Raw genomic sequence first — 27,698 nt, forward strand, 5'->3', positions numbered from 1 at the left:
TTATTTAATATTTATCTAATTAATTTGTATACAATTAGTCACTTAAGGATTCCTTCTCTTGCCCGTAGTGCTTAATATCCTGCTTTTCTGCTAATGTTTTTGGCAGGGGGATGTGGAGCATTGCTGGGCTGATTGCTCTCTGAGAAGAGCCAGAGTGTTCCTTGGCCTTGTGTTCTGTACCTGGCCAGATTCATCCCTGCCCATGGCAGCGAGCTGTGGTCAGCTCTCCTGCTCCATCCCGCCACTTCTTGGTATGTTGGTTATTTCTGAGGAAAAAGCCAAATGCACTCAAAGCCATACCCTGTAATTTAGGCAGGGAGAGAACAAGGCCAAAGTTACTGTTACTGTGCAAATGAACGTGGGGCATCACAAGTACTGGAGATGTCAGCCCTGTCCCATTGTATGGAGGAAGGAGAAGCAAATAGCAAATTCCTTCCATGCTGCCGTTTTCTCCTGTCTGTGACTGCAAGGGGAGCTGTTTCCTGTAGCCAAGAGCCCACCAGGAAGCCGTGCAGTGAGGTTCAGGGCTGCTTTCTCCTGCCCTTTGATTATATTCCTAAAAGCTTTGCACAGTAACTGATTCTACCTTCTGGCTACTTTGTTTCTCTTACCTAGTCTTCAGCAGAGACTTGAGAGAGCAGCAGAGCATTGGGATCGCTGTGTGCTCCATAAACCCTTAACCATGAGGAGCAGCCACGACTGCTACTTGTGCACATGGTGTCTCAGCCGCTGAGCTTCTGCTTCTGCTGTGGAGCTGGAAGAAAGCAGAGCTTGGGCTTGGAGCCTGTTGTAGTTGTGTTAACGTACTGAGCTGTGCTCAGCTGCAAGCCCTGTTGGTTGCTTTGGCAGGTTTGGATGCCTTGCATGGCCTGTTGGACCAACCCTTGGCACTTCAGTACAGCTTGCACCTCCACCGCTCTGCAGTGCTACGTGACTTCTGAGCACAGATTTGTGAATTTCCCTTTGTTTATTGCTCAAAATTATATTTACTGCTCGTATAAATGTTCAGAACACTGTTCTTGTGGGATTTTTTTTTTATTTGCTGAAACTTAGAACCCTTCCTGTGTGGACTGTGACTCAAGATGTTGCTATCTTTTTGTACCGAAGGATGCTTTCGTTTCAGGTAAAGCACTGCTCTGCTGCTCCTCCCACTCCAATAATCTGTCACTCTTCAGCAATTGTATGGCGTGTGCTCATTCTCGGCATGCTTAATAAGTAAACCAAATAGCTGCTGGGCTCAGTGATCTCAGTATTTTTTTGGTTAACAAAGTAACCTTGAAAAGGAGAGTAGAGTACACACGAGGTGGGCGGGGAGTTGTATTTTTCAGCTGGTGTTAATGTTCAGGTGCACTCAACAGTCCAGTCTTGATGTCTGATACATACAGAAGTCTTACTCTACTATAAGAACTTGGGAGAGATCAAATCTTTGTCTTTGCAGTATGGTTGTTAACGGGTGAAAATACAGAAATAGCACAGAGGCTGTGCTCAAGAAGTGTGCTGTTAACGTGCATCACTCAGGAGACGGGTGATAGAATAGGAGCTTGGAGATCTGTTATTCAGCTGTCCCTACAGATGAGTGTGCAGATAATGCTGCATCTTGGCTCTGTTTAGCTGCGCTCTTTACATACGGGTCTGGTTTTATGGCCCCTCCCAGGTTTTGCTGCTTTAGGGTGTATCTGCTGCCTCGGGAGTGCAGGCAGGGGCTGCTGTGCTGCTGGGTGCTGTCCTTGCACCCTGCCAGCCTGCCCACATAGGTGCTGTTTTTAGGAGGACTGAGCTGTCCTCATCCCTTCGTTCCCTGCCGCATAAACAAACCCCTGAAGTTTCTAAAGCCACTCGAGTGTAAAGGCTGCATGAAGAGGCTGTGAACCGAATTCAGTTAATACTTAAAGTCTCATTTTACCTCTCTTCTTTTCTTCCCAGAATCTAAAAATTTACTTTGACTTCGTTGAATGCGTCAAATTCTAACAAAATGGAAGCCAAAGCACAGCATGAAATATACCTTTGTCTGTATTAATATGCATGAAGATTAGAAGCTTGTGTGTCTCTGAAACATCAGCAGGTAAAGCAGCTCTCTGTGAGCCAGAGGAGGAATAGCATCTGTTATGTAATTGGACCAAGTTACTTTACCTTAATTGGGAAGTCATAGCTATGCTTATTCCCTCTAGAGGTATTTAGAAATAGGTTGCTGTTCTGAAAGCTTCTATTTTAAAAAGCAGAGGGATTTCAGAAGTATGTTGGGATGGGAGAGAGGTGCTTGTCTTAGCCAGCAGATTTCTTCCCACTTGGATCACTGGAGCATCCCTGGCTGTAGCAATGGAAGGAGCAGTGGATAGGTGAAGCACTTTGGATAGCAGAGAAATTGCAGGGCGTTGGAGAAATGCTGATGTGTTGGCATGAAAGGAGGTGGAGTGGGTGAGTGTGGTGCCCAGTGGTGGAGTGCAGAGTGGAGGCACAGGAGCCCCCTTCCTTTCTGACCAGCTTTGCTTGGTGATTATGTGCATGTAATAGTTCAGATGAATGCCAACTCTCCCTTTTGTTAATGAGAGAAACATGCAATCCATCCCTGTAAATAAGGCTGTGAGGAAACCAAAGCTTGGTAAGTTTACAATTTGACTTTAGTAAACATATCTTGAGAACCTTACAAAATGAAAACTGGTACACAGAATCAGTGGGGAAGAAAATCAGCTGTCCAATTTGGGATAGTTGAGGAATAGTCCAGGGCTGGGTGGGACGGAAGAGTTTCCGGGGAGGTTCAGCAAAAGCTGATCCTTGTCACGGTTTTCCATTACTGCTTCTTGTTAGTACAGAATGTCCAGTTTGAAACTTACGTGTGATCAGATGGTGATTGATGGCGTGGCAGAGGGCGATAAGGCGGCGTCGTGGCTGCGAGGCAGAGCAGAAACGTTCCAAGTAGGTGCCAAGGCTGCGGCGTGCAAAAGCGCACGGCAACGCCATGAGTGTCAATGGACACAAATGGCATCCTGGAACGCAGCAGCAGAGCTGTGTTTTGGGAGTTCAGTGGATAAACAGCTTAAATGTGCATTTCCAAGGTGATGCTGTGGCAGAGAAGCTAATGGAGTTGTCAGATGCCTTAATGGAGGGAGCAGAGCTAGCGTTCTTACCTGTGAGGTGAAGTCATTACCAAGACACAGAGTATAGCTCTGCTGTCAGCACTTAAAGCAAAGCTAAGGAAAAAGGTACTGAACTGCAAAGGGAAATAAACTCCCAGGGAGCTAGGAAATAGTGCTGTGCAGTGACACGGTGCTTCAGCGTGCTGCTTCTGAGCAAAACCCAGAGGTGGCTTGGTTGGTCCTCTGATATCCCTGCTTTGTCTTGCCAGGGAGATCAGCGAGCTGCCTTAGTCTTGCTGACACGCACAAACAAGAGTTTGTAGGCAGATAAATTCAGTGCACGAGATGTAAGTTGCTTTCACAGAGGAGGTGATGAACCTTCGGGTCACATGATAGGAAGAACAGTGGTGATTTCTCCGTTTCTAAATGTCTTTGCATTGGGATCGTGGAAAAAAAAATACTGGAAATTATTTCAGTACAGAAAAGAAGAGTAAACAACAGGTAATAATTTCGTGTTATGACGATGGGTCGTGTCTAGAGGCTTGAGTATTTGACTTTCTGAGCTCTCCTGTGTTATGGTTAGCACATGACAGCAGGCTGAGCATCTCCACATGGAGAAGGCTGTCATCTCAAAGTGCTTTCCCTATCTTACATTAAGAAGATGGGAATGGGCAGAAGTTAGCTTGAATCAGCTGCAGAGCAAACTTGAAAATAACCCATGTGGTCTTCTGGCTGGTAGTTTCAGTGCTTCTGAAGCTTGAATTTGGCAGTCTGAGTTTCCTGGCTGTTTGCAGGAGGCCAAGTAGGGTAATTCAAGAAAACAAATGGTTTTCAGTTTTGTGGTTTGTTGGTGTGGGTTTGTTTTGTTTTGTTTTCAGGATCCAGTGTGTGTGCAGTGATAGCTGTTCTGCAGCGTGGCTTCTAGCTCCTGGCCAGCTTTTTAGGTGGACACAGGGAGTCCTGTGGTGAGCCTGCAGTTGGTAGGAGAAAGAAACGGAGAAAATACACCCCAGCTGATGGAGATTTTGCAGGGTGCTATGGAGAAAGTGGGTCTGAAAGGCATCTGCAGGTCCAGAGGCTGAGATCCCTGATCCAGACAGGGCCGAGGGTACAGCTGCAGGCAGCTCTGGTGCTCTCCCTGTGTGCTGTTTCCTGCTTGAGCTTTGGGATAACAGACTAGTGGATTAGATGGGCATTGATCCTACTCTGTAGAGCATTGCTCCTGTTGGAGAAAGCTGTCATCAGCAGGTTGAAAAATGCCCTGCCAGTGAGCTTACAGCTCTTGCTGTGTTGGGAATAACACCAAAGAATTTGGGGAAGTAGGAACACTGGTTTTCCTGGCAAATTCTTTTCCACCAGGACCTTCTGCTTGTGTGCATTGCCAGGCAATCAGTTGGTTTGCACGCAGCTACGTACACACATCCCACAGGCAGGTGGAGAGCAGCTAGGTGGAAGTGGAACAGCTTTTGTGGAACTCAGTAAGTGCCTCAATAAATCCTGGGGGGAAAAAAACCCAGAGGCTTTCTGAAAAGGTCATTTAGATGACAAGTACTGATCAGAGCATTTGGATATTGGTAAGCATTTTTTACTCTGCTGAAGCAGACCAGTAAATGTTACTGTATGTTTAATATCACTGTGAAAGGAATCAAATTCTCCTGTTTATAAAGAAATAAACATCACTGCTCTGGACTGGATCCTAGGGGAGCTTTCCACTGCCATGGAACCAACAGCAACTTTTGGCAGGTTTCTTCATCTTCTCGTATAGCTTCTCCATCTAGTAGTGTTTGGTTTCTAAAGCTGTCACCTTCTAACCAATTCCAAACAGGGATTTTAAAACGGAAAAGAAAAAAGGAAATGGTACTGAATTAAAATTGCCCTTAAATTGGGGTGTACCTACTTGTCTTAGTAGTTTAAAATGGTGGCTTTCTTTTATGTGCTAGGCTGTTTGCATGGGGATGCCTGCTGAGTATGTAACTCACTATGTGCAATTTCTCATCTTTAAGGGGAGATTTATTGATTCTTGTGCTTGTGTTGAATGCACAAAAGGTGCACACTGGTTACTTGACCCTTGCCTGGCTTCTATGTTAATGTACTCCTTCCTGCTCAGCGGTGGCTGCTGTTGATTCCTACCTGCTCTGCTGGCCCTTGTGGCTGCTGGAGTGCTATGCGAGCCCACAGGAGTTGATGCTTGGTTCCTGTTGTGTGCATGGAAGTAGTTTTGTCCTCCTGAAGCAGCTGTAAGCAAGGAGGTGGTGCTGGGTGTTTGTCCTGCCCTGTTCACAGACCAGCTCCCACTGGTTCCTCTGTCCCAGCTGGTCAGCATGGTGTGGTGGTGCCCATTAAAGCTTCGTGTCCCAGAGCTGCCTCTTCAGATGGGCTCTCACAGCCTCCCCCACCACTGGAGACACAAACTCGTTATGGTTCTGCAGAGGAGTGCACGTGGTAGCCCTCGTTTCTTCCATGTTTCTTCTTTTTTCTTTATCAGTTTGGATTTACTCATCTCAGCCTTGGGTTTTCTCTGGCAAATTGGCAATTTCCGCCTTTTCTATCTGAGCTTTTCTCTGATGTTGGTGTTTGTGCAGCCCTTCTTTGATTTGGTATCACTCACTCATGATTCTTTTTATCTCCTAAATGTTGATACAGTGATTCTGTGCTCTGGCAGTGCTGTTTTCTTCAATTAAAACGGAGAGGTTTCAAATATTCTTCCCTCAGAAGTGCAGGTCGCCAGCAAATTGCTCAGAGTGGCAGTGCTTCTGCACATTAAAAGTACACTGAGAACTGGTTGATGTTTGACATCTTGCACACGTATTCCTGGTCCCCTAGAAGGTGCGTGGACAGCAGTGCTGAGACCAACAAATCCGTCTTCAGAGCAGTCCAGCTGTAACTGCATGCATGAAAAGGAGCTCATTAGATTTGAAGTTTGTTCATCCTTAATCTTACATATTCTCCTGCTGGAAAATGACAAAACAGTTTATGTTGGAAGGGATCTCTGGAGGTACAAGCCCTGGCTCAGACAGGGCTGACTATCACATTAAATGAGGATGTTTAAGGTTGTATCTAACAAATATTTTCAGTATCCAGAAGATAAGTCTTCTGTATCTCTGAGCAGCCTGTTCCAGCGTTTGGCCTCCAAGCGTGTGGTTTTGTCTCCCTGCCCTCTGTTAAGGCAGCAGTACAACCTCTCCTTTGCCTTCCCACAGCTGCATTGGCTTGCACACAGCGTCCTGCCCCCAGACTGTCCCAGTGCTCCTGTGCAGGGCTAAGGGAGCTCAAAAATGGGCCTGTGGAGCAGCAACGTTTCCAGCTTGTCCTGTTTTCCTTCGAGCTTATCGTGCCTTACCTACGTGCCAGAAATCTGATTGGAAGGTAAATGCATGCAAGGCCAGAAAACATGCTGGTTCCTTTTCCAGTAAACAAGTGCAGGAGTGGCTTTTCTGCCCTCTGACATCACCATGGAGGGGATCTGAACAAGGATGCCTTCCTTTTCATAGCCTGTGCACTTGTGTTGCTGGAACACCTTGCTCCTTGGGCTGTGTTAGTAAGATGATGTTTCTTGAGTGGTGTCTGAGCTGCCTGTCATAAAACCCCTTTGAAAACTCCTGTAACCTCTTTCCTGTCTGCCTTTTGGAAGGAGAAGGGCGGTGATCATCCTTTCATTTACCAACCATTCTTATTTCTCAATTCAAATCTCACAGAAAGCAAAGCTGGAATAAAAGAGGTAAATAAAAAAGATGCTTCGGTTTGGTGGGCTCTGCTGCCCACTGTGTTGTGCCCAGTCCCAGGATGGGTAAGGTGATGCAGTTCCATGCAGGAGATGGTTGCTGTGCACCACCTGTCTTCCGGTGCTTCACTCTTCAGTTTATTTTGTACTAACTTACACGTTGTTAAGCTTCAGGAGATACCCATCTTTCCCCGTGGCCCCTGTGAGCATCCCTTTTTCTGGTCAATGTCTCCAGCTTAGGAGATTTTTATTGAGTGTTGACTAAAAGGAGATCAATTCTGAATACTTTGGAAGCTTGCTGTCACCAAACGTTCACAGCTCTCCCAAGCTTTATCAGCAGTGGTCTCTGAAGCTGATAATTAAAAATAGACTTGTCAAGGAAAAACTGCAGCCAGAAGCCAGAGCTTTGTACTAAATAATAAACAGGAGAGCCAGGGGAAGAAAAAATACTGAAATTGGAAGGGCACAGAACTACTATGGAACTTAACACTGCTTGGCACGGGCTAATAGCACATGCCTGGTTTTAGAAGGCTTTCTGGGGGTTGCTTACTGTTTCCAGGGGTGTTAGCATGTATGCACACTAAGGACTGAACAGGATTACTGGTAAGGAGTGATGTGCTGGCCTCTAGATGCTTCAGTTGTGTAAAAGTGAGTATTTTAAGCTCTTAATTGATGAGGGTGCTGGAGCCTCACAACTTTCCAACTAGCTGAGGCTGTTCTTCTGCAGAATGATGAGGTTGGAAGCGTGTTAAAGCTAGCTCTGTTGCTTTATTAATAGTGTTGACTGCATTGACTGTGTAACGGGTTATACGTGGTGTGATTTACACCCCAGTGCCAATAACAATTATGTTTGTGGTGTGATTTGGTATTGCACAGTGCAGGATGACACGGACACCTGAAGCAGACGTGACCAGCTCCAAAATGTCATGCAGCACTCTCAGCTTGATGCTAGGTCTACGCAGTTCTTGGTTGTAAGGACTTAAAATGCTGAAGAGTTTGAGAAGAGGTAGAGAGAGGAGTGTGTAAAAGAAGGTCATTCTTCCTGGTAAGAACACGAAAGCTGATGGAAGTACTCTGTGGGTTTTGTTTAAGGCTTGTTGAAAAAGTGAAGGAGTCCTCCAGCAGTCACAGTTCTGTTTTTAGTGGTAGGGAACTACACGTTTCCCATTTAAAAAGCATTAAACATCCAAATAGTGTTTTTTTTTCCCCCCTCCCTCTCCTTCCTTTGTCTTCTGTGTAGTTGTACTGTTCCTACTCATTTATTCCGTTCCAGAGAGCATTCTGACATCAAGCTGCATGAAGAATAGCCAGTATGAGGAGGACAGATCAGTCCAGGCAGAAGTGCAGAAGCATCGAGAACATAAGTGTGAATGAAGGGGTTTCAGTGTGTGCTCTGCATTCCATGCTGAGGCACTGGCTTCCTAAGCACTCCAAGGTAGCACTGTTAGGAAGAATCCCTCTAGCTGTGCTTCTCTTTTGCTTTGCTGGTGTTTGGTCACGCCAGAGACCTGGTCTGCATGGAAATAAGTTGTTTGTTTGGCTACATGAGCTCTGGCCTCGTTTCCTGACCAAGCTGCAGTCTTGGAAATCCTTGTGCTGGCACAAGGAGTAGTTGAGGTGATGTGGGTGGGAATGAGCAGGCAGTTAAAGGCAGGGATGGCGTTGGCAGCATGAGCCCAAGTGCTTGGAAAATGAGGCTTTAGTCCTGGTGGAAAAGTTTGTTGCTGTTTGGTTTTTATTTTCCCCTCCAAAGCTGAGTGCCTTTACAGAATTTTCATCTGCTTCGAAATCCAATTGAAATGACATTCCTTGGTCTGTCGGAATGTCCAGGTGGATTAAACAGCTCAAAACTCCATCATGAGGGCTGCTGCCTAGGGTTAATGTGGGCTTGGTTCTGTTTGTGTCTGTTCCAGCACTTACTAATGCAGAGTAACTTTCCTGAGATCTGTGATTCAAGAGTAAGGGTGACTTAATTTGGGCTACAGGCATTTGTCTTGTCCACCGCCCTCGTGCCATCCGTGTTCCCAGAACTCCTGGAATTTCCTGTCTCTGCTGGAAGGATGGCAAACTACACCTTTCCAGCTGACAGCCTGACATTAAACCAGCTGGCACCGACTTTGGTTTTCCTTAATGCATCAGGGTGTAATTTGTGAGGTGATTAGCAGTTACAGCATCAGAGCTGGTCATGGGGCAGGAAGCATGGTACCGTCCCAGGGATGAGCACTGCCTGCTGTGATTTGAAACCCAAATTGGGCAGGGCATCACTACTTAGTGTTTGTGCAGAGATGAAAGCAAGCAAGAGCTGGTGCCCAAAAGCTTGTTCATGGGTGGTACTTCATCTAGATAAAGCCCTGGAGGAAAACAAATTCCAAACGCTTGTACCTGGTTGTGAAGGCTCCAGACTGCACTGCTCTCTTCCTGGTGTAGCAGTACCTGGAGTTGCTGTTCTGATGTCATGCAACACAGCATCAGGTAGCCATTGGTCTTTAAAGAAACACCTTTATTTGCTTTTTGCAGTTTGTTAGTATCCTGAATGAAAGCCTCAGTCATTGTGTGAAGGGCAAAATGACCACAAGTGCTTGTTAATTAAAACCATTAACCTCTTTCAAAATCTGCCTGCAGAATTAGGCTTTCCCTTTTGTGACACTGGACTCCACGGGCTGTTTGGATTTGAAGGTAAAAATACATTGAGAGCAATGGCAAAGTATTGTAGTTGTCCCAGTGATCTTTTTGTGAGCCCCTTCGTTGCTTTTACATTATGAAGAGCTATAAATGAGCCAAGCAGTGAGTTCTTCTGTGGCTGTTACTTTTAAATTGTAAATCTTTCCATATTTTACATTGGATAAAGTTGCACGTTTGTCTTTGTGACCTGAACTGTCAGATTAGTAGAACAGAATACCTTTCTTAATGTATCAAAAAGGGAAACATCTCAAAAAAAAAAAATCATGTTTTCCTTCTCTCACTGTCTGTAGTGAGAGAAGAACTGATGTCAGCTAACGAGGCTATAGGAGCAGTTATTGGAAGAAATAAGAAAAATAAAACCATTGTTAGCTAACAATGGAAGGAGAAATTAAGGAAGAGTGGAACAAGGCTTGATTAAGTGCAAGAAAATGTAATGAAGTTGTCCTAACTGCCTTCTTTTGATGCAGCCTACTTTCCTCATGAAGGCTCACCACATGAAGCTGAAGGAAGTTAGCTGCAGCCCGAGAGACTTGAATACACGTGGGAGTTATTGCCATAACTTCAGCAGTTTCCATGATTTCAACAATTCACTGTGTTCTCTTACACTTTCCTCTCTCTGGTAGGCCATGTCTTATTAAGGCATAGTCATCAGTGTGGGTTCTGGAAGGTCTGTGAATCAGTGGTGTGTGCTACTCACCAAGTGGTGGTGGTGGCCAGAAGTTCTCCTCGCTTTGCATCATCATCTCCTGAGGCACAGTGAGTGTTCAGAAGAGCTCTGGTGAAATCCCTGAATGCTTTCATGTGTTCAGGACGTTTGGAGATGTTGTCTGTAGAGGCCTTGAGTTAGCTGTAGTGCTTGGAATGCACTGTAAGCCTAATTCATTGCCCACAGTGCTGCTGAACGACCTGCATCCAAGGGAGATGGGCTGACTTTGCTATGGAGGATTTAATAGGGCAAAAAGGTAAAAATCTGGATAACATCTGGATGAAAACATGCTGCCTTCACATAAGCAGGAGTGACAGGTAACTTTGGTTCACAGTTGGCAACTGGCTGTGTGAAATAGTGTGGTTTTGATCACAGCTGTTGGTCGCAGAGAGGAAGGTGCCCACAAACTGGCTGCGACCTGTGGGATTGCGTGATGATTGAGAGGAAGCAGTTTCACTCTTAGGCTCGCTCAGTGGATGGCAGAATGGCACAGAGTGCAGGGCCACAGCTCAGTGCAGCCACCTGGCTTCAGGGACACAAAGCTCCTGCTGCTTGAAGTGCTGGCACTGTTACCCTACCTCTGTGTCTGCCCAAGCGTTCGTGGGGGGGGAATCACATCAGGAGTTGTGTGTTCTATCGTAATTAACCATTTCTTCCTCTGTTAGTTTTCAGCTGGAGTGAGTTATTGATGGTGTTCGTTATGCAGGTGGGTGTATTATTCTGTCAATGCAAAGAAGGGAATGGCAAAGAGGAGGTGAGAGCAGCTCATTCAGCAGCAGTATGGTGTTTTCCTTCTTGAAGTGATTGTGCAACATTGTGCAAGTTCAGAATCTTGTCTCCTGTCTGGTTAATGGCAGTAAGGGTGGTTTCCTCAGGATGGTAATTTGGCATAGGCATCCACTTATATGCTTTGAGTCGTTCCCTGGAAGAATGTGCTTTTCTCCCTGCCCTGTTAGGGAGGCCAGCCTTCAGCACAGACAGCTTGGCTGGGTAGCAGCCATAGGACTGCAGGCACCATCAGAGCTGTCTGCCCACACCCAGTCCCTTTGTGGGTCAGTACTTAGGGAAACCATCCTTCCATGGCTTTACACTGGCAGCCCTTTACTTCAGCTGTGGCTCTTTATGCATTTCATAGCTTTCTCAAGTTGAAAGGCTGCTTTTTATAGACAGAAAAGACATAAGCATAGGTTGGCCAGGTTGGATGGGGCCCTGGGCAGCCTGGTCTGGTATTAAATATGGAGGTTGGTGGCCCTGCCTGGGGCAGGGGGGCTGGAGCTTCGTGCTCCTTGAGGTCCCTTCCAACCCAAGCCATTCTGTGATTCTATGAAGTTGGTGTTTTTCTTTTTGCTTATTCTGTATGAAATGGTAAACATATTTCTGAGAGTAGTTGCTTAATAGTGAATCAATGGGAGTGCCTTTGAAAAAGATAATTAAAGCTGTAATAGATGTTTATCAAGTAGCAGGTTTGATTTTATTTTCTTTTAATGCTTTCAGTGCCAGTGTTCTGGATGGCAAGAAGGAAATGAGAACAGCTGGAAATGGTTGTAGCACTCATAACCAGTGGATATGGGATTTAATGCAGCAGGCAAACCAAAGCTCTGTTTCCAGCATGAGAGAATTCCTTGATAAACCAAAGTTCCCAATTTCTCAGGCATGCCAGCTTTCCTACCATCAGCAGCTGTGATAGCACTGTGAAAGCAGCCTGTCTCAAGCTGTATCAAGTAGCATGACGTTTGATAGGCTTACCTTCAGTAGAAGAAAAAGTTGGTTCCCTCTTCCACCCTGTTCTTAATTCAGCACAGCTTTAAGCCTTTGCATGTGTTTCATTTATGATCGAATGCTTAAGCATATCTGCTCCTATTCATCTTTTATGTTTCTCTGAGCAATTAGCAACAAATGAACGAGAGTTTCCTATGAAATTTCAGTCCTTGTGTATGTAATCTGAGCTCTGGTTGAACTCTCTGCTCTTTGTACCGCTTCCCTTGCTGTGTGAGGATTTCTTGGGTTTGAGTGCCACACTGTGGAGAGCAGGAATTGGCATACACAGCAATGGAGAGCGTGAGGCTGTGGGAGGAGGAAGCTCCTGCACCCAGTTCATATTCTGGATTTGCTGCCTGTGTCTTTCTGTTGATAAACCTAGGAATCTTGGTGATTATGGCACCGTTGTGCAAACTAAAGATGGGCAGTAGTGAGGAAGCAGTAAATGTTGGCCAGCTGTAGCATCTTAATAGAAGCAGAGCTAGGATAGCCTGTGCTTAATGCACTTGGGCTGGCTGGGATTACATTTCTCTCAAGCAACCTTTTGATTTCTTTCTTTGAAATAAGCTGCCAACTTTTACCAGATGCATACCCTGATTTATTTCTGCTTGTTTCAATTTTTTAGGTAGGCAACTTGTTTAATTACTAAAACAGGGTCTGCTCTGTAGGCATCCCCATTTCTCTCCCAGCGAGTTGGGCTATGGCAGCACAGCTCACTGGTGTGTGGTGCTGTGTCTCATTTAGAGTCTGTTGAGGGCATGTGTGTCAAGAGCTCTACAGTGAGAGATGCTGAGCAGTGCCCATCTGTAGGGTGGGAGACAGAGCAGGGGTGGCTCAGGTGAATGGCAGCACGCTCCTGCAGTTGTGTGTGTCCTTTGGCTGAAGTCTCGCTCACCAAAGCAGCAGCCTGCCTTCCTAAGCTGGTAAACCTTCCTGACACCATAAGCAGCATGCTGGAGTCTTTGGATGCTGACTGGGGACACAGGGGCAACCTGGTGTGTGACCAAGGGGTGCTGCTCCCTCCCACCCATGGAGCTCCTGCTGTGCAGCGTCTGGGAGCTCACTCCTAGGTGCATTTACAGGTTTATTGCCAACCTGAATGATGCAGTTATTAAAGAGAGCCTTAGGAGAGCCCCACCTGGACTGCTGGGAACTGGCTGTGCTAGTGTCAGCTGCTGACCTCTGCTTTGTTCCATCAAGTGGAACTGCTAGTTCTGCAGATGGGCTTGTGCCATTTTTTCCTCATCTGCAGTCTTGTTACCTCCCACCCAATTTATCACGTTCTTTTCTTTAGCTCTGTCCTCCCTTCCTTTGGGAGGATGGAAAAGGTGAAACCTAAAGAGGTTTCTCCTCACACTTGAGATCATTGAAAGGCCATTTGCTCTGATGGTTTTACCCTTACCAGAGAGCAGGGAGCAGAGCACTGTTCCTGTGGCTGCTGCCTGGCATTCAGCTCTCACATCATCTTGTGTGCTTCAGCCATGCGTCTGGATGGGCTGGATGCTGATGGGTGGTGAAGGAAGAGGGCAGCATCCCTACAGGGAGGCACTTTGGGGCCATATTGCAGCATCTCTGGGTGGCTGATCCCCCCTGGAGACCACTGCTGCTCCTGGGAAGCAATATAAATAGTGAGACCACGAGGAGGTGGGTGTCCCCAGTGGGAGCAGCATTGTTCTGGCACTCTGCTCCGAACCACCATCCCTCACACTGAAGTGAAGCTAGAGCTGGGCATGCTGTGCTCGTCCTGCCCGAGGAGGGCACTGTGCTCTCATTCAAGATGGGAGCCCTGCATTGCTCACAGGAAACAGGCCTCGCTGCCTGGAGCCTTTTTACTTCCTTAGCAGGCGCGGTAGGAGAAACTTACACATATAGAAAGCAAGTAAGAATATAATTGGAGGAATTTCTAACCGTAAGAACTGAAGTCTTCATTCTTATCCTTTTTCCTCCTGAAAAAGCTTTGCAGTTCTCAAGCTTAATGCTTCGTGTCAGCTCTTTGCCTGTGACAGTATGTTACTTTTGTGTCTTTAACACGTATAGCCAAAGACAGACTCTGGTATTACTAATCTAAATGAAGTGAAATCCTAAAGAGGCTCAGTAGAGAGTGAAATTGCAGTAGATCTTGCCTGTGGGATTTGCAGTTCTTACGAATCGAGACTGTGCATCTCACGTAATACTTCTCCTTGCTTTCCAAATAACTGGTGGGGGTGTCTCGCTGCGGGCAGCATCCTCGGTTGCCTTGGTTTATGGTGGCAGGAGGCAGGTAAGGAGAAATCCTTTCAGCTCTCAGTCGGTCTGCTGGACATAAGAGCATTGCAGCGCCTCGCTTAGGCCGTTTGCCTTTCAGGAGGGTTGGTGCAGCTGTTAAAAGGCACCGGGTGACTCCCGACGCTCATTCTTTTGTATTTTCCAACAGGGAGGTGAAATGGAAGGTGAAGCAGTCGAAGCCATTGTGGAGGAATCAGAAACTTTTATCAAGGGGAAAGAGCGCAAAACCTATCAGAGACGCCGCGAGGGAGGGCAGGAGGACGAGGCTTGTCACATAGCTCCCAACCAGGCAGACGGAGGGGAGGTGGTGCAGGATGTCAACAGCGGCGTGCAGATGGTGATGATGGAGCAGCTGGATCCAACTCTTCTTCAGATGAAGACTGAAGTAATGGAAGGTGCCGTGCCTCAGGAAACGGAGGCTACGGTGGATGACACGCAGATCATAACGCTTCAGGTTGTTAATATGGAAGAGCAGCCTATAAACCTTGGTGAGCTTCAGCTGGTCCAAGTACCCGTTCCAGTGACTGTACCCGTTGCCACCACATCTGTGGAAGAACTTCAGGGAGCTTATGAAAACGAGGTTTCCAAAGGAGGCCTGCAGGAGGGAGAGCCCATGATCTGTCACACCCTGCCTTTACCAGAAGGCTTCCAGGTCGTGAAGGTGGGTGCTAATGGAGAGGTGGAGACACTGGAACAAGGGGAACTTCAGCCACAAGAAGATCCCAATTGGCAAAAAGATCCAGACTATCAGCCACCAGCCAAAAAAACAAAGAAAAACAAGAAGAGTAAGCTTCGCTACACCGAGGAGGGCAAGGATGTGGATGTCTCTGTGTATGACTTCGAGGAGGAGCAGCAGGAGGGCTTATTGTCTGAGGTCAATGCAGAGAAGGTGGTGGGCAACATGAAGCCACCTAAACCAACAAAAATTAAAAAGAAAGGTAAGCTGTGAGTGCGTTTTGAAAATGCATCTGCTGGGGGGGAGCCTTGCAGTATGGTTGTGGTGACTCAGTGGATGCAAGTAGGAATAAAGCAGACATGCCAGTGTCCCTTGCTGCCTCATTTAATAGCACTCAGTTCTGCTGTTTCTCGGGCACGTAGGCTGTAAAGGAGTTCATTTGCTTCAGTGTGATGCTGTGATATTAGTATGCCCATACAACTACAGTTGAAAAGATTCTGTTTGCTGCTCTAATACATATTTAAGGCTTTGCATCCATGTTTGACATTAGGAACCAACAGTGCAGCTAGCTTTGTGATTTATTTTCTTTTTTAAACAAAGTGCTGGATAGGGTAAATGATGTAAAATACAGCAGTATGTACTTTCCTTTTGGGAAATTTAAACCTGTAAATTAAGGAACCCTTTTCAGTGTGGAGCAGGAACATTGAGTGCTGGCATAGGAATGGAAAATTCAAGCCAAACTAGTCACTGCCTGTGTTCCTAAGGATGTACGATTGGATGTAATGGTACAAGATTGCTTCTCACATTAGCTAAACCTCCACGGTGTTTCCTTTTCCCTGCTGACCTATTATTGTGTTATGCAGTAGCCCACAGTACCCTTGAGTAAAGCTGATTTCCTTTATGGCTAGGTGTAAAGAAGACATTCCAGTGTGAACTGTGCAGTTACACTTGTCCACGCCGTTCCAACTTGGACCGCCACATGAAAAGCCACACTGATGAAAGACCACACAAGTGCCACCTCTGTGGCAGGGCATTTCGGACAGTCACGTTACTGAGGAACCACCTCAACACTCACACAGGTACTCCTGCTTTTGCCTGCTTTGTTTGTGTGGGATTTGCTCTGCCTTTAGGACAAAAACAAGGTGATCTTTCTGATTCCAGTTACAAAACAAGCTAAGGAGGAATCTGTGCAGTGCTGCTGTCCCTTTCTCATGAATGCAGGCGTTCTCTGCCTGGCCAGGTCAGGTGCAAACCTCATCCATTCTATACACAGATTTAAAAAAGCCAGCCCTGGGCCCTGCAATTAGCTTAAACTTAGAAGAAAAAATAATAATAATAATAATAATAATAATAAAATCCAGTTGTGTTGGACGTTTGTGGTTGTATCCTAAGCATTGTGTGGCCATTGCTTCTTGCAGAAAAGTAAGATGAAGACAGAAGCTGGAGCTAAGAATGAGAGAATCGAAAGCAGAAGGGAGTGAGAGAGAGGGAAAAAGAAAGGGTTATAAGCTACATCAGTGTAACTTTCTGGTATGATCTGTAGAATCCTTCTATTGCTCTTACTTAAATTCTGGTGTACAAAGGTAATTAAACAGTGATGAAACTTAAATAATCCTCTTGTGACTTCTGCAGGAGACTCGAAAAAGCAATAGTTCGTATCCCTCGTTGCTCTGCCTGCCTGTGCCCACATCGTGCCTAGCTGAGCAGTGTGAGGTCTGTGAGTTACTGAGTGATGTGAGGGAATAAGGGAGTTTGCTTCCTTGTAGAAGGGATGTTCAGTCCCTAAGAAGGCCTTCAGTTCAGTATTTATGCAAAGGTCATATTTATGTTCCATTCAGCTCTCTAATCTTTGATACCACGCAAAAGATGGTGCCGTACTTTCTTCTGTTACTCCACCTGAATGCCTCCTTCCCTTTCTGCTGCCCACCCTCAGGTACTCGCCCTCACAAGTGCCCAGACTGTGACATGGCCTTTGTGACCAGCGGGGAGTTGGTGCGGCACCGCCGTTACAAACACACCCACGAGAAGCCCTTCAAATGCTCCATGTGTGACTATGCCAGTGTGGAGGTACGTCAGCTAGCTGGGGCTGAGGTGGTGTTGGGCTAAATGAATGGGTCTTTAAGAAGATGGAAGGAATTGTAGCGTGCTCTGTGTTGAAGGAGGCAGCCCTCTCCTATGTAGGCTGTGCATTTAGACCTCAGGTACCCTGCAGTTCTAGGGCTGTGCATTTGGCACGTTGGGGTGTCTGCAGCCAAAATTAATGACCCTTTGCTTCAGTCCTGAAGCAAAAAGCAGCTTTGCTTATATCAAACGATTGTCTCATTTACTTCGGAGCATGCAGTTTTGCTTGTATGCTCTATCCTGTGCAGGACTGTTACTTGTGCTTCAGGGCAGCCTTGATATTGTAACAGAAATTACAAAGCATGGTAGGGAAAAGAAATCTGAGCTAGATGAGAGATGTGATTTAAAAAATGCAATGTGTGCAATGGCAGGTCAGTGGGTAATGTTCAGTAGGGAGGTCAGTCTTTATCTGTGCTGTGACTTCAGTGCTGTGGTTTGAATGTTGAACTTGCAGTGATATTCATGGTATGAATTAAGACCAGATTTGTTTTAATGTGAGCTTGTGCTCCCTTGTGCAGACAGCAGTTCTCCATTTATGCAGCATGCTCATACTTGAGTAGAAAATGACTTGGTTCATGCCTTCTAGATAAAAGCAGGAGAGAAAGACATTTTCACCTTGTTGATTGTAGATCTAGAATTGTTTGTACCAAGTTGATCATCTCACTCGAAGTAACTTAGCAGAAAGCACCTTCTGGGGAGAAATAAATGGTGTGCAGGACACTACGCTACCTATTGTCCCCACCTCCAAAGTTCCTAGGGTGCTGGCTCTCCCAGAACACTTTCTTGTGCCTCTCTGAGGTAACTTCACATTTCAGCATCTCCTCAAATCGGTGAGGTGAGAATGAGGCTGTATATGAGTCTTCATTGAATGTGGGAACAGGCATCAAGCAAGGCTAGGAGCATTGTTGGGAAGTACAGAGGGAGGGGGAGGTTATGTGCAGCACGAGAATAGAATTGAAACGTGCTTGCTTGAGTTTGCTTTATTGGCAAGACAAAACAAAAATCAGTCACCTGAAATTCTCATCTGACTCGTTGTGCTTTCAGAAATCAGACCTGCTCATCTGCTTCTGTTCTTTCAGGTTAGCAAATTGAAACGCCACATTCGTTCTCACACTGGAGAGCGTCCGTTCCAGTGCAGCTTGTGCAGCTATGCCAGCAGGGATACCTACAAACTGAAGAGGCACATGAGGACCCACTCTGGTATTGTTGACACGTTTTGTTTTTTAATTTTGGTGGCTTCTGTGTTTTGGTGTCAGAGTGCTGAATGAAACCGGCGCTCTTAATTGGCAAAGTAAGCGTTTATTTCGTGTAAAATCTTTATCACGGCTTGTAGCTGAAAAATATACACAGTAATTTATAAGCACCAGTAAATACATAAGCCAACAGGAATTACTACCCTGAGAAGGGAGCTTGGAGGATTCCAATTTCATTGTGAGGTAATAAAATACAGCCACTTGTAGAAAGCAGAGAAGAAATTTCTTCCCTTATTCGTGCTCCAGTTGAAGATGAGCCATTTTCAGTTTCGTGCTCAGCATGTTTGCAAAAGCATCTCATGCGTGTAGGGCATAAGGATCCTCAATTTTTTCTTTGATGGAAATAGCAATTGTGTTTAGCACAGAGTGTTGGCTGGAATGCCAGGTTGATTATATGGCTAAAATTGAAGCAGGGGGGAGAACTGCACTTGTAATTTGGAGTTTATTGAGTAGTTTGAAGCTCTACCCCTCAGAAAATCTGCTTCTGCTTGCTGTTTTTGGGCAGCCTGCAGGTAGGTCCTCTCTGCTCTTCCTGCAAGTAAGGGTATTAATTAACTGCTGTGCTTAAAGAGTAGACTTGAGTTTCTTTGTAGAAAGATGCGTACAAGAACAAAAAGTTCTAGAGAAAGAGACACTGAGTTACTATTTCTGCCTTCTGTCTATTGCAAGTTTCTGAGAGCTTGGGGCTTCTTGGTTGGATTTTATTTCAGTAAAAGCACTTGTGCTATTTCTTTTCCTTCTGCTACCGTAGGAGAGAAGCCATATGAATGTTACATCTGCCATGCTCGCTTCACTCAAAGTGGTACCATGAAGATGCACATTCTGCAGAAGCACACGGAGAACGTGGCCAAATTTCACTGTCCTCACTGTGATACTGTGATAGCGAGAAAGAGTGACTTGGGTACGTACCTCAGAAATGTGCTCGTCTGTTGGAAGTGCTGCGGAAACCTCTTCCCTGAATTAGAGTTCATCTGACCCAAATGCTGATTACTTTTTAACCTAACAGTTCTGGTAACTGTACCCAGTGAAGCACAGGCTTAGACGTGGGGCTTGTAACACGTGCTTAGCTTCCCATCATTGCTGCAGACTGAGATTTTTCTGTTTCTTTTATGCATCCAGTGTAGGATGCATTTCAAGCATACAAGGCAAGTGATTTTCAGGCCCATAGGTGTGGACTGAAAGCACCTCTTAGACACGAGGCGTTTATTCAGACCAGCATGTGGATTAGGTCTGAGAAACCAAAGGTCAACTGACTTGACCTGCTGCGTATTGGAGACCCTTAGTTTATCCACGTGTGTCTGCACCCAGCTAATGGGCTTGAATGTGAACAAATACTTTCGTTTTCCAGGAAGTGGAGCTGTGTGCTACAGACAGGATAGAGACAGAATTGCCACAAAAGCCCTGAGTCCTTGCAGTAGAGAGTGTTATCTAGTGAGCAGTACCCAGTGATTCCAGCAGGCAAGCTCTCTGATGTACAAGAAGGTGAAAAATAATGTCAGCCCAGAGCAGCTGAGAAGGAAGAAGCCACCATTTGGCAGAACTTTCAGTCTGTAAGCAAAATACCAACCACGTAATGGAAAGGCAGGCTGCCTTCCAATTAAAACGAATGAGGAGTGCCACAATGAGGGGTGGCAGCCAGCTGATGTCAGGTGCCTACCAGAGCAATCGGAACTGATTTACACCACAGAAATAAAACCTGATGTTAGCAATGAAGAATTTGTTCTTCCAGGAGCGTTTCAGTCCACAAGGGGCTGCTTTGTGCAGCTGTGGTGTGCTCTCAGTTGGAGTGTTTTGAAGAAATGACTAAAACCTCTGTTGGGGATTATCTGCTGGTATCCCTATTGCCTTCTAGCCCTGTCACTCTGGCTTCTAATCCTGCAGAAAATCCTGTTTCTGAATGTTATTACCTGGCTTCTGACTGAATTCAGGCAATTCACAGTAGAGTAGTCTTAAGTGGCTTGTGAACTGTTTTACTTCTGTAATCTTTGTGTGTTGCATAAGCAGTGCTGGCAAAAAATCACATTGTGCTGTCCTCCAGGAGAGTCCTTGTGGATGTATGCTGACAGGAGCAGACCTGCTGTCCCTGCTGTCTGCTCTGTTTTAAGGCTAACGTCCACTGTCTGAAAAACCCATGTAAAGTGCTGCTTTTTTGCATATAATTTGTTGACTTAAATTATGCAGCGTAACATCGAACCCTTTATCACTAGGAAATGCACTGTGCCAAGAGATTGCTACCGACTGCTAAATGTGGAATCTTGTGGCAAAGCTTGGCAGAGACGTTTCTGCCTCTAAATCGTTCTGGTTGCTTTTATTTGTGAGTCTTACTTGTTTGGTAGAATTCTGAATCAATGGTTCGCTCTCCTGACTTGAACCCAAGAGCGCGTGGAGGGGAGTAGCGCTCAGGGCCGGCGGGCTGGACTTGTCCATGGAGAGCCACGGTGATGAAAGCCTGTGATTCTTTGCTCCTAGGTGTTCATTTGCGAAAGCAGCATTCCTACATTGAACAGGGCAAGAAGTGTCGCTACTGCGACGCTGTGTTCCACGAGCGCTATGCCCTCATCCAGCATCAAAAGTCTCACAAGAACGAGAAGCGCTTCAAGTGTGACCAGTGTGATTATGCGTGCAGGCAGGTAAGTTGTGCTGCTGGCACCCCTCAGGAGCTTCAACTCGCAAAACGTGAGGGAGGAGCCTTTGCTGTGAAGTTGGTCTGGCTGTCAAGATCACAGAATCATAGAATCGCCAAGGTTGGAAAAGACCTCAAAGCTCATCCAGTCCAACCGTTCACCTATTCCCAACAGCTCCCACTAAACCATGTCCCTCAACACAACATCCAGCCTTTCCTTGAACACCCCCAGGCTCGGTGACTCCACCCTTGGCAGTCCATTCCAGTGCCTGACCACCCTTTCTGAAAAGTAATACTTCCTCATGTCCAGCCTGAATCTCCTCTGCTGTAGCTTGAAGCCATTTCCTCTGGTCCTATCACTAATGACACGAGAGATGAGGCCGACCCCCAGCTCACTACAACCTCCCTTCAGGAAGTTACAGAGAGCAATGAGGTCTCCCCTGAGCCTCCTCTTCTCCAGGCTGAACATTCCCAGCTCCTTCAGCCTCTCCTCATATGGCCTGTGTTCCAGACCCCTCACCAGCTTTGTTGCCCTTCTCTGAACACGTTCCAGGGCCTCAATATCTTTCTTGCAGTGAGGGGCCCAAAACTGGACACAGCACTCGAGGTGCAGCCTCACCAGTGCTGAGATGAAATCAGCTCTCCCTTTTTGAAGGGAGTGGGGTGAAGGAGGGTTCAGAGGCCTTGTCTCCTGGTGTGGTGCTCACCTATAGGGAGCCCCTCTAAGGGGTGTGAGGCACAGTGCTGTTGTGTCTGTTGATAAAGAGTTGGTAGGAGTCTATGGAATGGGAATAGCTGGGATTGAATGTGCTGTCAGTCAAGATGTTCACCCCTTCCTGCAGAATCATCCTTTTTTGCTCTTAACGCAAAGTTTTGGGCTCCTCTTGACCAAAAATCAGCTCTTCTGTGTCTGTCTGAGTTCTCAGGTTACTTTTCATGTCCTGCTTGTCCCTCAGGAGCGGCACATGGTCATGCACAAACGGACCCATACTGGAGAAAAGCCTTATGCCTGTAGCCATTGTGATAAAACCTTCCGTCAGAAACAGCTCCTTGATATGCACTTCAAACGATACCACGACCCCAACTTCGTCCCTGCTGCCTTTGTCTGTTCCAAGTGTGGTAAAACATTCACTCGCAGGGTAAGGGAATGCACTGTTATGAATTAACATTGTTTTGTTCTGGAGTGGAACGAGGGCTGGTGGGGAGGGGGGAACAGAGGAAGAACTACGTGTTTCCCCAGAGGAAAGGGTGGTTGAGGTACAGGGGCTGTACCTCAATTTGAAATGGAGCACTTGCTTCTTTCTGGGAGGACACCTGATATAATTCAGAACTAACATTGTCATATATTGAGATCAAAAGTGGTGCAAAAATTCAACTTCATTCATAAAAGTTATTGAAATAGAGTCGTTTTCACTAATTATTCTTCCTTTATTAAGAAAAAGCCCACAGACACACACACAACAAAAACCACAACAAGTAGGTTATCGAAAATATGGTTATAAATATAGGGCCAGAGTGCTTGAAGTGCTTGGTCTCAATTTCAATGCATGCTTTGTTTTTTTTTTTGTTGTGTTGTTTTGTTTTTTTTCTTCCATGGAGTAGAACACAATGGCCAGACATGCTGATAACTGTTCTGGCCTAGATGGTGGGGAAGGAGAGAATGGAGGAGAGACAAAGAAGGGCAAACGTGGCCGAAAGAGGAAGATGCGCTCTAAGAAAGAAGATTCCTCTGATAGTGGTAAGAGCAGAGCTGAGAGCTGTGCTGAGAGCTGCACACCTGGGGTGCTGTTTGTTTGCCCGTTCTGTAGGTTTGTTCTGGTAACTGAAAGGTGTCTGTGGTTGGTAAGTTTAAAAAACAAAACAAAAAGACGGTCTATGATCAAGTACAGAGATGACTGCCTGTAGGGGATGGCACAGTTTCTGCCATCCTGTCCTTTTCTAGAGGCTAAGAAGTCAGGGGGGAAACAAAACCCCCTTGCCTTGGCTGCATGGTCCCTGTTCTTCCTGCTGTTGTGTGTGTTTTCAGCATCCCAAAAGAAGTGTGTTTCTCTGTGTGAAATGTCACACGCTCCTGCTTCTCTGCTGCAGGAAAGCATGTGGCATGTCTGAACAACCAGCCCAGTGTTGAAAGGCTTGGCTGCTGCTGTTAGGAAGGGATGGGGACATCCAAGAGAACGATAGAGAGAGTGCTGGTAAATTCATGGGCTGTTGTGAAAGACCTGCTGAGGGCTCAGGGGGCTGTTGGTGTTTTCCACCCGACATGTCTTTGCACTGATGTTGGGAAGGTGGCCACTGTGAGGCACCTGGCTTGCCAAGTCAAGTGCCAAAAGGTGAATTAAGTGCAGCTCAAAATAGAGTGATTGCTGTCTACAAGCTTCTCCAGAACAGGGAGGCAAACTGTTTCTGCAGATAGACTGCTTGCCTTCACTGAGGTATTCTTGATGAAGGAAAAACTCATAGCCTGTCTTCCTGCTGGAAGAAAAACCATCACATCTTCAGCAAGAAAATCCAGATGGGGTGTAAAGACCGACCAGATCAGAGATGATTCTCCTAAAGTAGTATTGCAAAGCAGTCTTTCATCTGAAGTCCTTTATGTAATTAATGAGGGGATGTAGGTAGGGAACGTATCTGAAAATCTGAAGTGACAGACAGGTTTTACAGGAGGACCTTGGACAAGTGTGGTTAAACTGGTGGTTGTGCAAACCCTGACAGCAAAGCTCTAATAAGAAGTCATTTCTTAAAGTCATGTTTGTACAGATATTTGGGAACGGTGTGTTGTAGTCCACTGGATAAAGTGTGGGTAACTAATAGTTCATGTAAAGCATGGCAGGATTTAGGGGGCGAAGTAAAATAACCATCTGGATAGAAACTAATTAAAACCAAGGGATTCTGGAGTGTCTGCTTGTAGTGTTTGGTTTGTAGGCTTCTAGTTGATAGGGTGGGTGTGAGTTTCAGACCAGTTTGTGGGGAAGCTGGTCACAAGTCATGCTTGTTAGGTGAGCCGATGGGTCTGGAGTGCTTGTGGCTCAGACTGCCTGCTGACACAGCTCCTTCAGCCTCAGATGAGCTGCCAAGTTTGGGCTGACTTCCTCAGGAGTCATCTGATGGAGAAGCAATTCACCAGCAGGAGCTGAATAGCAGTAAGAAAGCAGTTCTAACTACGTTCAGCTTTCGCGTTTGGCTTTCTTATCTCGTGATCTGCAGCTTCAGGAGTTTCTACAAGTGCCACGTTTTCTAGAAGATGGTGAGCAGAGCTGTGACAAAGCAGGCCTTTGTGATGAGTCACCTTGCTCACGTGCAGGGCGCCCTGAGCACATTGATGGTGCCAACTGTGGTAGCTTTAGGGAGTGCTTGGAGGTGGAGGGTTTGGAGTGATTAGCTCAGTTCACAGTGTAAAAGCTGCAAGAAGATACAGCTTGCTGTGCAGGTTTGGATTGGAATCAGTTCCAGAGTGCAGTAAAATGCAGAGCTGGATGGGAGCTGCGTGGCTTTAAAATATACTGTAGTGGGCTCGCTTGCCTTTTGTTCACTGGTTGGTATGTTGCTGTTTGGAAAGCACAGTGTGTGATCTGTAGAACTGTGTTCACCTCTGGTGTTTGAGAAACCCCCAGTCCTGGGTGGTCCTGTCACATTCAACTTAAGGTTTTCAGTTCTTGGAGGTAAGTTCCTTCTAGGGAGCTGCAGTGCTGGTTTCCCACTTGTTTAACAACAACAACAACAGATAGATATGGCACTGTTGTTTCTGGAGGGCTGGGACTTGCTTTTGGATCACTCTCGAGTTCTGGGATGTGTCATAGAGACACTGCAGTTCCTGCTGCCAGGTGAAGTCTGTTAGAAAACATATCCAGGTGGCACTTTTGGGATCTGATGGTTCCTAATGAGCGTGGAATTGCCCAGCAGCCTGTTACATGGGCTCCCATCCTGCCGTTGGCTCTCTGAGCTCCTTCAGAGGAGCTTTTATTGCATAGCCTAACATAGAAATAAAAAACACTTGCCTAAATGGCAATTCCTTGCCTCTAAGGTGAAGTGACAGGCTGACATCCACGCCACCAGCTTCTTGGCAGGGAAAATGAGCATTTTGTTCTGACTCAACTCCTTGTGGCTGAGGATTTGGTGGTTCTTCTCTGTAAGCAGGTATTTCAGTCTTGATTGAACTGAAGTCTGACTCGATCCAATGCTTCTTTTAGAGGAAAACGCTGAACCAGATTTGGATGATAACGAAGACGAAGAGGAGACAGCAGTAGAAATTGAGGCTGAACCAGAAGTTGAGCCGGAGGCTCCTGCACCACCTCCCAGTAAGAAGAGGAGAGGGAGGCCACCAGGCAAAGCTGCCACCCAAACAAAACAATCCCAGCGTAAGTCACTTGTTGTGCTGCTCAGACTGCTTTTGTCCTTTGATTGGACCATTCTTCTAAGAGAGCTGCTCCTCTCAAGGGAGCTTATTTAAAGAAAAAAAAAGCAAAACTTGAAAAAATTGCACTTGTCTGTGCTTTGCAAAGGCTGCACCATTGGCTTGAAATGAATTGCGAGTGCTTTCTGGTCGTGAGGAAGCAGGGTTGCTTCAGACTATGCAAAAAAGAAGAGGATGTTTTTTTCTTCAGTATTATCCCAACTCACAGATGTCCAAACTGCACGTTTCTTTGTGCTATTGCACAGTTACTGCTTATGTGACTCTGTACATTCACTGTGGCATTCTTAGCACAAACGAGCGTGCTTCAGGGTTGCATTTCTGAGCGTGCAGATGTAGCCTCAGCTCTCCAGAGAAGAGAAATCAATAAGTGCAAAGCCTGAGTTAAAAATACTGGGAACAAGGCAGAAGGGGCCAATCCCCTTTCCTGCAAGGGGTGAGAGCTGCCTGGGGGCCTGGCCGTCTGCTCAGTGCTACAGTGTGGCCTTCCTGCATAGCAGCCTGCAGAAACTTCTCATGCTGAGGCAGTCACAAGTGTGACTGGACTTCCCTCAGTGGGAAGCTTTGCTCTTCACTGTGTGTGAAGAGGGGCTGCTCTGATCTGCTCCGTGCACATCTGTTGTTGGCTGCTGTGCAAGATGCATTGTTTGAATGTGGTCTTAAAGTTGCAGCCTACGTTTGTACTGTTAGCACATCTTCAGGCAGGGGTGAGGAAATTCTTTACTATGAGAGTGGTGAGGTGCTGGAACAGCTGCCCAGAGAGGCTGTGATGCCCCATCCATCCCTGGAGGTGTTCAAGGCCAGGTTGGATGGGGCCCTGGGCAGCCTGGGCTGCTGTGAAATGTGGAGGTTGGTGGCCCTGCGTGTGGCAGGGGGTTGGAGCTTCGTGATCCTTGAGGTCCCTTCCAACCCTGACCATTCTGTGACTCTGTGGGATGGGTTTGTAGATGAGTGAAGAGGCTTGAGTCACTCTCCCCTGAAGTGGGAATGCCTTCATTGTGGGTCTCACCTTCTTTTTCCATACGAAAGCCCTAAGTGTGTACTGAGAGGTGGTCTGATGAGAACAGCTCTGGAGCTGGCTATAAAGCTGTTGTTTTCCTCTCTCCCCCTTTGTTTTCTGCCCCTCCAGCTGCAGCAATCATTCAGGTTGAAGACCAGAACACTGGTGAAATCGAAAACATCATAGTTGAAGTAAAGAAAGAACCTGATGCAGAAACAGTAGAGGAAGAGGAGGAAGCTCAGCCTGCTGTAGTGGAAGCTCCAAACGGAGACCTCACTCCTGAGATGATTCTCAGCATGATGGACCGGTGATGGAGGAGGACCACGCCGGATACTGAACTGGCCTGGGCTGTGTTTAAGCGGCTCAAATCTATTTTTCCTTTTACCTTTTTTTCTTGGCTTTGGGAAATGCATCATTTTAGACCATTTTACCAAACATACTGGGAAATAAAACTTCAAAATGATGTTAGAATGTGATTTAACTAGAACTTGCTGTTTTATGTTAGCATTACAGGATCATGGAACATTAGGAAATGCTTCGGAGTCCATGAGGGTTTCCCGTGAGGTGCTCGATTGGTTTTGTTCTCAGCTGCATTGTAAACAGGCTCCTCGGACGGCCAGCTTTACGTGCAACGAGTTTTATGAGATAGAAGTGGAAGCCTTGAGTAGAACGTGTGGTAAACCACTCCGGACTTTGCCCTTCCAGATCCCACAGTCCTTGAGCCTCCTTCTCAGTAGTGTTTTTAACTGTAAATGCAGACTTGGGAGGGTTCTAGACTTTTTAAATGTTTTTTGCTTTCCCCCCACTGACTAGCTCTGGTTCTCCAAGTCGGCTGCACACGGTAGTTTTGGCATGCTCCAACTGGTTTCTGTCCTTTAATGTGCTTTGCTTTCTGCAAAGCATTTCTGTAATGGTCAAGCTTTGTAAATAACTTTTTTTTTTTTTTTTTTTTTTTTTTTTACATTTTAATCTTTTTCCATTAATTAATTAAGAGGTATGCAAAAAAAAAAAACAAAATACAGTTGAAATAACCCCCCTGGTATTTTAATTCCTTTTGAACTAAGCAATGAGAGGATCAATAGTGTAAATGTTGGAAAGGCTGTTGATAACTGAATCCCACAGAGGAGATGTGTCCCCAGCGCTATGGCTTGTGGAACAGCAGAAGCCCACGGGTGAAGGCTGCTCTTAAAGCACACAAAACCAGCGTTGGGAACATGTAAGGAACCTTCTTTTTGAGTTATAACCTCACGACTACGTTTTCTTTGCTCTATCTTGTAGTTGTATTTTGTGTTGATGAATCCTTTGTTGAGACAGAAGTGATTTTAAGTGGGTCACTGCAGCCCTCAAAAACCCGGGCCGGGCAATTTTAATAGGTCAGTAATTACACAATTTTGGATCTCTAATAAAGACA

The 27,698-nt window shown here is 46.1% G+C and overlaps 1 protein-coding gene across 3 annotated transcripts in view; it reads left to right on the top strand.

The window, feature by feature from the left end:
* The window catches only part of CTCF (CCCTC-binding factor), a 29,817-nt gene extending 2,570 nt beyond the window's left edge, over positions 1-27,247 (top strand). For 2 of the 3 annotated variants that reach the window (XM_048958329.1, XM_048958331.1), the window contains exons 2-11: positions 14,355-15,144; positions 15,791-15,961; positions 16,816-16,949; positions 18,083-18,203; positions 19,008-19,157; positions 20,726-20,886; positions 21,836-22,018; positions 22,482-22,617; positions 25,067-25,234; positions 26,417-27,247. In XM_048958329.1, coding sequence (XP_048814286.1) covers positions 14,364-15,144; positions 15,791-15,961; positions 16,816-16,949; positions 18,083-18,203; positions 19,008-19,157; positions 20,726-20,886; positions 21,836-22,018; positions 22,482-22,617; positions 25,067-25,234; positions 26,417-26,598 — 2,187 coding nt within the window. In that variant the 5' untranslated portion in view covers positions 14,355-14,363 and the 3' untranslated portion in view covers positions 26,599-27,247. Of the gene's footprint in view, positions 1-41; positions 1,124-1,923; positions 2,063-14,354; positions 15,145-15,790; positions 15,962-16,815; positions 16,950-18,082; positions 18,204-19,007; positions 19,158-20,725; positions 20,887-21,835; positions 22,019-22,481; positions 22,618-25,066; positions 25,235-26,416 lie in introns of those variants that run through there. The other variant, XM_048958330.1, reaches the window with a different exon arrangement.
* Positions 27,248-27,698: the final 451 nt, after the last annotated feature.

Source organism: Lagopus muta, chromosome 12 (assembly GCF_023343835.1).
Source record: "Lagopus muta isolate bLagMut1 chromosome 12, bLagMut1 primary, whole genome shotgun sequence".
Classification (NCBI taxonomy): domain Eukaryota; kingdom Metazoa; phylum Chordata; class Aves; order Galliformes; family Phasianidae; genus Lagopus; species Lagopus muta.